This window comes from Nannobrachium achirus, assembly GCF_963921795.1.
Source record: "Nannobrachium achirus genome assembly, chromosome: 16".
In the NCBI taxonomy this organism is placed as follows: domain Eukaryota; kingdom Metazoa; phylum Chordata; class Actinopteri; order Myctophiformes; family Myctophidae; genus Nannobrachium; species Nannobrachium achirus.
Window position 1 is genome coordinate 4,213,154 of NC_137823.1, and position 12,276 is coordinate 4,225,429.

General features: G+C 41.3%; 1 protein-coding gene across 1 annotated transcript in view; it reads left to right on the top strand.

Annotated features, from left to right (window-relative positions):
• cdc40 (cell division cycle 40 homolog) overlaps positions 1 to 12,276 on the top strand; it is a gene marked incomplete at its 5' end in the record, with an annotated part of 39,997 nt that overhangs the window by 13,386 nt on the left and 14,335 nt on the right. The window contains 3 exons of the mRNA XM_080744559.1: positions 1,921 to 2,022; positions 5,785 to 5,900; positions 8,503 to 8,636. Coding sequence (XP_080600685.1) covers positions 1,921 to 2,022; positions 5,785 to 5,900; positions 8,503 to 8,636 — 352 coding nt within the window. The remainder of the gene's footprint in view (positions 1 to 1,920; positions 2,023 to 5,784; positions 5,901 to 8,502; positions 8,637 to 12,276) is intronic.

Consider the following 12,276-nt stretch of genomic DNA (forward strand, 5'->3'; position numbering starts at 1 on the left):
GGGGGGGGGGGGAGCCAGCCAATGCAAGCAGGGGAAGCAGAAGATGGAGATAGAGAGATAGGTCAGTCTAGAAGTCAGTGCATGGTTTAAGGGACTGGATGAAGGAGGGTTTTGTGAGTGGCGGCAGGTCACATACCGGATGTTCTTAAACGTTTTCTGTTTTGTTTGTTCCCCGTATCAGCCTAGTGCACAAATGCTTGCTGTCCGTGTTCTGTGTTTATTGAGCAAGCGTAAAGACCTGTGAGCAATGTGCATGGATGAATGTGCTTTTTTAAATGTTTGTACAAGTTCTGGAAGGAGTGTCTTTGTGCTTTGGTTGCCACTAGGGATGTCCCGATCGGAAATCGGGGAGACCGGGGCCAATTTCAAAAGACCCGAATCGGGAGAAAAAGATCAGGAAACGCCTTGTCTTTATATTTTTTTAAATAATTATATAAGCTGATGAGCTTTCTTTTTTATTTGTTTTGATACAATGCTGCACTAAGTGAAAAGAGAAGCTTGGATAGAATGGATACTGTTATTTAAATAAAATAAAAAAAAACTTAAGGGATAACATGAAAGCATTTTTTCTTTTTTTTCCTTAATGCATTGCCGAAAGATCGGATCGGGGAGGATCGGGATCGAATCGGGAGCAAAAATATGTGATCGGGATCGGGAGCAAAAAAACGTGATCGGGACATCCCTAGTTGACACCTGTCCTGTATGTACTTTTGTCAAGCAGGTGTAAACGCCTTATGCAGGCGCATGCAGGTTTTCTACAGCCGTGATTTTTACAATTTAGCCATTTTCATATGGCTAAATAAAGTGAGCAAGAATGCAGGCAGGCGAGCAGTTGGCCTCTGTAGGCCGTGTTATCACAGCCATGGAAGCCATGTAGTCCTGATAACAGGGCTGCCTTAACAAGGAAGGTGAACTGGCGAGTGCTGTGAGACCCGTGGGACCAAACTAGAAACAGAGAGGGCAGCTAGAGAGAGAGAGAGAGAAGCACAGTCATGCATGGAGGTTTTGGCACTTGGAGAGAAATGGAGAAAGGCGGTCAGGCAGGGTGGGGAAAACACTTAACGAACATGTACCCTCACTATGGGCTCCCAAGTGCATTTAAAGATCCCACCCCCATATCGTCGTTGTCGGGTGGAAACCATGTATGTCCAAAACCGTCTGTTTTGTATTTATGGTTTTAAAAATGAGTTAAACTAGTGAAAACAGCTGATCTACAGCTATTTTTCACTAGTTTTGTGCGACAGTCTTGTATGATGAAGCAGGGCTTTACTTTACCAATTTGAAACTTGGAGATACAAGGTTTCTGCCCGACAGTGAAAATATCCTCTCTTTCTCTCTCCACCTCCTGTATTGTTCATGTTCCTCAAATGAATTGGGTCAAATTAATGAACACAGCTGTGGTAATACGACCGGGAGAAAGATGCCAATGGGAATTGTTTTATTTAATTTCTTAACACAGGGGTCTTCGACGTTTTCAGGCCAAGGACCCCTTAGTTGAGAGAGAGAGAGAGATGAAGCAGGGACCCCCACAACCTGTTCATAGATTGTATTGCATTTTGAATTCATGTCAATTTGTGTTTTCACTTTTCAGATATTTAACCACTTGAACCGTCGATACATAATAAACTTGACCTTTCACTCAGTACTTAGTCTGCTCTTTTTCCCCTCTACACGAAATCTCTTTGCCGAAAATAGCCGATCTACGCTGCGAGGCGTTGTGAGCTTGTAGATCTGCTATTTTTGGCTAAAGTTCTAAATCAGCACTAGTTCTATATGAACACTAGAATATGGACACAATGGTTAATATAAAAAAGAAAAAAGTTTCTATCACAAAGATTTGGAGGCCCCCCTGTAGTAACTTTGAGGACCCCCTGTTGAAGGCCCTTGTCTTAACATTATTTTTTTCCCCCCCTGCTTTAGGCCACAGCAAAGCAGTGCGAGACGTGTGCTTCAACAACACGGGCACCCAGTTCCTCAGCGCTGCGTATGACCGCTACCTCAAACTGTGGGACTCTGAAACAGGTGCGTTCTATCGCTCTGCTCTGACTTAACCCATTTAGGCCTAGAATTATTGAATGCTTTAACCAGTGAAAAATAGCAGATATACAAGCTCACAGCGCGGCACCGAGCTGCGAACTTGTAGATCTGCTATTTTTGGAAAAAGTTGTGAAAATGTGTGCTAATCTTTGAATATATGTATTTTCAAAGCAAACGTTTGTAACTCAAATTTTGCTTCTGGGTGGTCCCCGGAACTAGATATTTTGAGATGGGGGTCCGTGGTCAAATACATATCATTTTGGGGATTCTTCACATGAAAAGGTTTGAGCAACACTGACATAGTAGTCTCTCAAGAACAGACTAACTGAGCTCCAGTTAAGTGAAAAGGACCTTTTCTTTGACGATGGCGGGCCAGATTGCTGACATAGAAACATAGGTTTTTCAAAAAATCTTAGAAGGATTCAAAAGACACTTATAGAATCGGGTCCAAATTCAAATTTTCACAATTTTTCAAAAATAGCAGATCTACAAGCTCGCAGCGCGGCACTCGGTGCCACGCTGTGAGCTTGTATATCTGCTGTTTTTCAATAGTTAAAGCATAAAATAATGATACACAATAATGTATACCTGTTCTAAATGGGATAAACTCCTCCAGCAACTGATTTTTTAATACATTTGTTGTACAAGAAGAAAAATGAGAATAGAATCACTATGGCAAGCTGGTTTGTTCTATGCATAGGCTAACCCAATTTCTAACGGCAATGTAATCTGTCTGTGGTCCCGGTCTTTAAATGAGTTACGTTCAATCTAAAACAATACTATAAAAAGGCTGGGTTTATGAAAGAGTCTGTGTTGCTGAATGATTGCACACTAAGCGCGCGCGCGTGCGTGCGTGCGTGCGTGCGTGCGTGCGTGCGTGTGTGTGTGTGTGTTCAGCAGTAGGGGTGTAACGATACATTTTAACAACGATTCGATACGCATCACGATACATGGTTGACGATACGATACATGGACGATATTGGTTCACTCATGGCGATACGATTCAATGATTTAAAATCGATATACTATTTAGCAAAGAAATTAAATCTGTGTGAAAAGTCTCAATAGTGCATGTTTTTAAGGGAAAAATCGATTATGGATGTAAATAAGTAAACACTGTGATTCTCTAACAAATACATGGACATTATATTTCAACACCTATGGACAAACCCACCTTGACATGAACACAGAGATTACACACATTTATCGATAGACCAAGAGTAGCTATATGGCATGGAAAAGTAATTAAACTGCTAAAAAAAATAAAATTGCTAAATACAAGGCACAAATACTTAGTTTCCATACAATCAATTATTTGCATTGCAAAACGTTTCGATACCGAATCGTTTTAAAACAATACGATACAAAGCCAAAACGGTACGATATTTTTGCTTTTGCAAACGATATAGATTATTGCAAATTAAAATCGATTTTTTTCGATTCAGTTACTATATCGTTACACTCCTATTCAGCAGCCTTTTGTTCTTGGTTCATGCAAGAACAGACTTTCTCTGGCACATGTGAAAAGCAGATGTGAATGTGTGTGTGTGTCTCTGCCATTCCAGCAGAGGGCAGAGACGAGCTTAATGCTCTACCTGTTGAGTAGCAGAACCCCTGTGAGGGAGCCACAATAACTAAGCTTGTTAATGTTGTATCATGGAAGTCATGATGACAAGTTCCTAAGATTCCTTCCTTATTATTCAATGATGATAAACTGAATGCAAGTTGAATTTCAGTGTAATTTGTCCCTGTGTTTATGTACAGATGGTGGTGGATAATCATGGTGATGAAATGTTCTAATAACAATTGATGAATGTGGAATGAATACACATTAACTAGACCAATAACTTATTGTACCTGTTATATACACTGTTCTAATGCAGGGGTTTTCAAAGTGGGTGACGGGTGCCGCGACAGCAGTCCAGGGGTGCCGCGAGATCATTTGATAATATTTGTAATTTATTTGGACACTTGAAAATATATTATTTTTAGTATCATTTTAAACTTGAAGTACAAAGTTATTTTCAGTCAGTTCTAACCAAAATGGCTGTTATCTCAACGTTTTCCTCACAACATAATCACTAAAATATCGTCACTGTCGGGCAGAAACCTCGTATCTCCAAGTTTCAAATGTGTACATCTTTTGGTAAAGCAAAGCCCTGCTTCATCATACAAGACTGGCGCACAAAACTAGTGAAAACAGCCGATCTAATGTGTGCTTGTAGATCTGCTGTTTTCACTAGTTTAGTACATTTTATAGATGATAAATACAAAACGAACAGTTTTGGACATACAATGTTTTCACCCGACAATGACGATATGCTATGGGGTGCCTCGGATTTAAAAAATATTTATGGGGTGCCCTGAGACAAAAAAGTTTGGGAACCCCTGTTCTAATGACATGTGCTGTGACGGGAGTTTGGCTACTTTATCATTTTAAATATTACTCTTAAGCATTCTTCTGCACTCCTCCACGGAAATGTGTTACTTTTAACTCTCAAATACCTGGAACGCGCCCGAGTCGCGTTAGATTTTAACCACTTTAACCATTATAGTATGCTTTAACTTTAGAAAAATAGCAGATATACAAGCTCACAGCGCGGCACCGAGTGCCGCGCTGCGAGCTTGTAGATCTGCTATTTTTGAAAAATCGTGAAAATGTGTGCAAGTCTTTGAATATCTTTGACCCGATCTTTGACCCGACTTCTAAATCCTTCTTCTAAATCATGTTTTTCTCAAACTTTTTCATGTCAAGAACCCCCAAAATTACAGGTATTTGGCTAAGGACCCCCATCTCAAAATATGTTGCTCCAGGGACCCCCCAGAAGCAAATATTTGAGTTACAAATGTTCGCTTTTAAATAGATATATTCAAAGACTTGCAAAGAAATATCATGATTTTTCAAAAATAGCAGATCTACAAGCTCACAGCGCGGCACTCGGTGCCGCGCTGTGAGCTTGTATATCTGCTATTTTTCAATGGTTAAGCATTCAATAATTGTAGGCCTAAATGGGTTAAAAGGTTATATTTGGGGCGCCCACAGCGGTCCAGGCTCATACAGTACCACATATAGTCTTTGTGCAGGCTGACAGAGTGTCGCGGGTTCAAATCCCGTTCCCGACGACCTTTGCTGCCTGTCACCCCCACCTCTCTCTCCCTGTTTCCTGTCTCCACTATGCCCTATCTATGAAGGCAGAAAAGGCCCCAAAAATATATAAAAAAAAATATGTATTTCTCTTCGAGCTGTGGTAACCTTGTTGCTTGCATCACTGCACTGAAATTGAATGAATCCAGAGAAAGAATGTACTGTTGTAGATCTGTGCTTTGGTTGGGTCTACAGGGCATTATACATATTGTTGCTGCCAGACAGAATCAATTCAATTTCAATTCAAAGGGCTTTATTGGCATAAGAAAACATACGTTTACATTGCCAAAGCAAAAGTGTACACAATACAATACAAGACAATCGGGAAAACAGGTGAAAAGAGTGTAACAGTTTTCATGCATAAAGGTTACGTCAGAATACTTTATCTCCATATTTTCATATTTCTTCGTTAATTTAATTAACATGTTTTAAACCCTGTTTTTATAAAATAACAGAACAGATTTCAGACATAGGTTTCTGCCCAACGGCGACAATGTAACAGCTTTTGCCCTGATCTTTGAAACAACTCGACCGTAACCTCTTTGTTGTGTGTTTGTGTGGATCGTTCTGGATCCCTGACTTTTCAATCTGCGTCTCCACAGGCCAGTGCATCTCCAGGTTCACCAACAGGAAGGTTCCGTACTGCGTCAAGTTCAACCCAGACGAGGACAAACAGAACCTCTTCGTGGCCGGCATGTCGGATAAAAAGATTGTTCAGGTAACGTCGGCTTTGTGCTGTGCACCCTTTCTTCGTTTCTATTTTAAAAGAAATGTCAAATATATATATATATATATATTTTTTTTTTAAGGCTGGGACTTTAACTGATTAATTGTGATTCATCAATTACAGAAAATTAACGCGATTAAAAAAATGTACGCATTTTAATCGCACTTAGTTTTTGCACCACAGAACCTTCAGTTTCGGGCATAGCGATGCACCAACCAAGAAGAGACAACAAACGCAAAGGGAGAAGTAGCCGATCAGAGCGCTTTGCTTGGCCCAGTGGATGCGAAATTTAGATTTTAAAAAACTCACTCGTACAACAAAATGTGTTTTACTTGAAAAAAAAAATGCTTCTCAGGTCAAATATCGATGTGCGATTAAAATGCGATTAATTGCGATTAATTAATCACAGAGCCTGTAATTAATTAGATTAAAATGTTTTATCGCATCCCAGCCCTTTTTTGTATAAAGCATTCAAAATATGTCCTATCATCACGCCTCATGTAATTCTCAGGCAGTGAGGTGTGAGCATGTGAGCATTTTCGTGTGTGTGCGTACACAAAAACACACATATGCGTGCACACACACACACACACACGCACACGCACACGCACACACACACAAATATTATGCCTACAGAGCGTGAAATGCACTCCTGTCTCGTCTTCAGAGTGGAAGTGTGTGTGTGTGTGTGTGTGTGTGTGTGTGTGCGCGCAGAGACGCAGTGGGTGACGGGACTAGAGCAAGACATTAATCATGAAGCATGTAGGGATGGAATCAGAGGGGATGAGGAGGAAGAGGGGAGAAAGAAAACAGTCTGTACTGAAATGGCAAATCCTTTAGAACTACAATTATGCTATACTGTAATATCACTGCTCATTTAACCCATTTAGGCCTAGAATTATTGACTGCTTTAACTATTGAAAAATAGCAGATATACAAGCTCACAGCGCGGCACCGAGTGCCTGACTGCTTTAACTATTGAAAAATAGCAGATATACAAGCTCACAGCGCGGCACCGAGTGCCGCGCTGCAAGCTTGTAGATCAAAGATATTCAAAGACTTGCACACATTTTCCAGTTTTTTCAAAAATAGCAGATCTACAAGCTCACAGCGCGGCACAAAACAGTCTGTACTGAAATGGCAAATCCTTTAGAACTACAATTATGCTATACTGTAATATCACTGCTCATTTAACCCATTTAGGCCTAGAATTATTGACTGCTTTAACTATTGAAAAATAGCAGATATACAAGCTCACAGCGCGGCACCGAGTGCCTGACTGCTTTAACTATTGAAAAATAGCAGATATACAAGCTCACAGCGCGGCACCGAGTGCCGCGCTGCAAGCTTGTAGATCAAAGATATTCAAAGACTTGCACACATTTTCCAGTTTTTTCAAAAATAGCAGATCTACAAGCTCACAGCGCGGCACAAAACAGTCTGTACTGAAATGGCAAATCCTTTAGAACTACAATTATGCTATACTGTAATATCACTGCTCATTTAACCCATTTAGGCCTAGAATTATTGACTGCTTTAACTATTGAAAAATAGCAGATATACAAGCTCACAGCGCGGCACCGAGTGCCTGACTGCTTTAACTATTGAAAAATAGCAGATATACAAGCTCACAGCGCGGCACCGAGTGCCGCGCTGCAAGCTTGTAGATCAAAGATATTCAAAGACTTGCACACATTTTCCAGTTTTTTCAAAAATAGCAGATCTACAAGCTCGCAGCGCGGCACTCGGTGCCGCGCTGTGAGCTTGTATATCTGCTATTTTTCAATAGTTATTGCATTAAATAATGGTAAAAGTGGTTCAAATCTAACGCGACTCGGGCGCGTTCCAGGTATTTGAGTGTTAACACATTCACTGCCAGGTATTACTTAATTAATTCAACTGCCTCAGCCAGGGTTTTTTACCTTATTTGGGCGAAATATAGTTTCCGGTTGTTGGAATTAATCAGTGATTAAAGGGTATTTGAAGTGGTCAAACTAGCAATAGAATTCATGAAGGCAAAGATTGAGGTTTTAACCTTTGCTTTTCTTAACTGGTTGGCTGTATGGCTACCAAAACCATATAATTGTACACATTGTGCTAATTGAGTCCTTTCATGCTGTTCAATTCAATTCAATTCAAAGGGCTTTATTGGCATGAGAAAACATACGTTTACATTGCCAAAGCAGAAGTGTACACAATACAATACAATACAATTCACAAATCGCAGATTAGGACTCGACCTAACATTCTTTGCATTGCCATATAATAAACAACCAGTGCCGTCCAAAAAACTGACCATTCTGTTTCGGTGTCATTTTTCTTTGAACGAAATGCAAAAAGACAGTCATTTCTTTCTAAAGCGTGGCACCTCTGTTGATGGAGCTGATTAATGTTACCATCAGTGCAATTAACACCATTTCACCACATCACTGCCAATTAGAAAGTGCTGTCAGAGGAGCTGAGTCCCTGCATGTATCTCTCTCCACATCCTAATAGCAGTGAGATCTATTCCACTAATTAGAACCGTGTGCATGTTTTGTGTGTTTTTACTTAATCGACCGTCCCTCTCCCTTCCCCCCTCTCTCCCCCTCAGTGGGACGCCAGGACGGGTGAGGTGGTGCAGGAGTACGACCGCCACCTGGGCGCCGTCAACACCATCACCTTTGTGGATGAGAATCGCCGCTTCGTCAGCACGTCGGATGACAAGAGTCTTCGGGTGTGGGAGTGGTAAGAACAAACTAGGGCAGGGGTCTTCCAACGTTTTCAGTCCAAGGATCCCTTAGTTGAGAGAGAGATGGAGCAGGGACCCCCAGTGTCCATATAGTTTAATCGTTTGACAGCACAATCATCGGTGTATTTTGGATTCATGTCAATTTGTGTTTTCAGATATTTAACCACTTGAACCGTCAATACTTAAAAAACATGACCTTTCACTCTGTACTTGGTCTGCTCTTTTTCCCCTCTACACCAATGTTCTTTGCCGAAAATAGCCGATCTACAAGCTCACAACGCCTCGCAGCGCGAGGTGTTGTGAGCTTGTAGATCTGCTATTTTTGGCTAAAGTTCTCGAATATGGATGCTAGGGTTCAAGTGGTTAACACATTCCCCGCCATTTAACAATACCTTCGTACTCTCCCCTGCCCCTGTCTCCATAGACTTCCATGTAATTCATAGTGCACGGATCATGCACACCCATGCCTAGATAATGCACCATGTGTGTCCACATTGCTCACAGCTTTCAAACAAAAAAATCCGAATAGAAATCCGTTTAGGCATTCATGAGATAGCAGCCATTATGTTTTCCTAAAATGTAAACAAAGATGGCTGCCATGTTTGAAAGATGGGGTTGCTATGGGGGTTAAACATGCAATTTCGCGATTGCTATCATGCCTACAACATTTTTTGGGGTCCAACATTTTTTTTGAAAACATTTTTTTTTTTTCAATTTTTTTTTTTTATTTTTTTCTCAGGATTATCGGGCCTGGCGGGGAAAGACATTGAAATAATCTCGGGACTATCGGGCCTGACATGCAATGAGTTAATAAGAAAAAGAGGAGAAAACACAAAGATTGAGGACCCCCTGTTCTAACTCTGAGGACCCCCTAGGGGTCCTGGACCCCCTGTTGAAGACCCCTAAACTAGGGCTTAAACTAGGGCTTAGGTTAATATTGGATTGTGAGCGATTAAAATCTCCAAGATTTGCCGTTTACAGAGAGATAATGTGTGTTGTGTTGTGTTGTGCTGCAGTGCACTTTCTAACTGTCGCATTTTGGTTTGTTTTTTTCCAAGACAACAGTTAAGCCTGATACTCCAGTCTGGCTTTATTCAGCCTGCAACTCCGTCATCAGACAGAGTATTAAATTAAGCATTGTTTGCACAGACAAGGTTCACACGTCAGATGGCAACACAAAGAAAACAATGTAACCACCTCAAAATAAAAAGCACAGTCAAAGGTGTTCCCAGCACCTTGCTGTTCCACAGTGCAGCAGCTACACCTGAGCAACCAGCTGCTACACGGTCTAATTAACAACCTTTTTAATTTCAAGGACCCAAAGTTTGATAAGCATAAAATATTTTCTTTTTTTCTCTCTGACGCAATCTGTTCAGTAAAATTCTCATTGTAGTGTAACTCTTGTGTGTCTACAAATAAGGGTCCATTTGGTTTGCTAAACTCTAAATTGTTTAGTCCGCTTGTAACCCTGTTATAACCCCCTTTTTTAGTTTGTTTCTTTCAAACGGGGAAAATTGTTTGGCTGTACTGTTCAGCATCTTTCATGCAACCAACATGAAAAAGAATCGTGTTAACTCATCCACTGCATATGACGAGTTTGACGAGCTATAGTTATGGGTCCACTCTGCTTATGACGAGTATGACGAGTTATCAATTAGCTTTAATTACTATAAAACAAAAAAGTATGATCGCCGATTCGCCGTCCATAGCGCTCTATGGAACGGCCCTATTCACAAAAAACGGATCCAGATCTTCCAGAACGGAAATGGGGGGGCGGGACAACGACGCCTGTATCCTGTCTGCCGAAATCCCATCCTGTTTAATGTTATGCAACGGCCACGCTGGACTCGATAGGTTTCGCTTTGGGAAATGGCAGGCTGTTGGGTTTTGTAGCTCACACTGACTGGATCGTATTGTGAATGGAATCGGTGAACCATCGCGCAATGGATTCGCGCGCGCGCCCACGTTAAAGGTAGGCAAAATCCTGGCGGTGTGGACCCTCAGAAGGGGTCTTAAAATGGGGGTAAATGAGTTAATATTGTGGCTCATGATCCAGCCTGAAGAAATCCGTGAAATGATATTTTGCCATATCGCCCACCCTGGCCTCAAACAGTACTACTAGTGCATTGGCACTTTGACCCCCCGTCTTCAGAGTGACAGAGATTGGAGAGTCATTCACTAAAGATTGCCGCTTCGAATCCCTCGGTCCCCGAGTGAAATAAGTCATGCTGTCCGCTCCCACAAACCAGCGTCGCCTTGAGGGCCAATCTTTATTCCCACAAGCTCCGCTGAAGCTGCTCGGTAGCCAGCGATGTAAGGCGGTAATTGCACGGGGCAGCTCCCGCCTGTGAACGCACGTGACTGCATGAGCGCGAAGCAGGTCGTTAATGGAAAATGTATACTAGGGGAGAGATAAAGGCAAGAAGATGGATGATAAGGACTATGAAACGACTTGAGGAGGCAGCGGCAGCAGAATGGCGTTTGGTGGGATTATTTTGGAATTCGGAGGCCGAGGCTGTAAAGTTTTGCAGAGACCGTTTCAGTGCTCTGTTTTTTACTGCTTTGTTGCAGAGCGCCACAGCAACCCCTGAACAGCCCGTTTCATCTGTTCTATTTAACAAAAGAAATGGGATAAACATTTGAACTACACACGAAAGTAACTCTGAACGAAGAAAGATAGTTTGCCCGCCGGCCATCACTCCTTTCATCAGAGACATTTATGACAAGGGTAGATAACATAAACACCTGCAAGCTTTATAAAGGTGTATGGCCAGTTGTACGGGCGGACATGAGGCCTTGTTGACATCGCGACTATAGGGATATTATCGTTTATTGTGATAAAAAAAAGTTGTTTTGTTGTGATATCGTCCTGTCATGCACTGGGATCAATTCATCTTTTATTTGCCGAGCTACATATCTGGTACCATTTAAACCCTCTATATGTAATGTAATAATATTCGTACTTGATAAAGTCTTTTTTTTTCACTATCAAATGTCTTTGCCAGAAAAAAAGCGTTTTTTTGGGGCAAATGCAACGCGTTGTGAGCTTGTAGATCTATTTTTTGATCTGTTAAAAAAAAAATCCGCCCCAGGATAATGGATTTTGATTATCGCTATATCGTAAATCGCGATTTCTTTTCTCACAATAATCATGATATGACATTATCATATCGTCCCATCCCTAATCGCGACAATGTTTGCTGAATATTCGCCCCAGAATGCGGACAATGGGGTTTAAAATGAGAGTATATTTTTCCCCTGCTACCCCAGTAAGACCTACACATTCTTCCCAAGAAATGGAATAAATGATAAGGATTCCATCACGGTTCCAAATAATAATTAGATCATTTCAACAGGAATGCGTCAAGCTCAGACCATGTTGTTCAAAACATTCAAATCATTCCATTTCCACATCATTTCCTGTCTCTTACTCAACCTTCAGTCACAGAGCAGAGCTGACGAGTCTTGTCATCTCACTCTGGTTTGCAGAAAAACTACAATCTGTTGTTGCACGTCAGAGACTATCACTAATCAACTGGCCCACAGAGAAAGCCTTGCAAACGAGCTGCAGAGGGGGGTTCTCATGCCGATAAACAAACTGTGGTGTTTGCTGCTCAAAGATGATAAATATTTAAT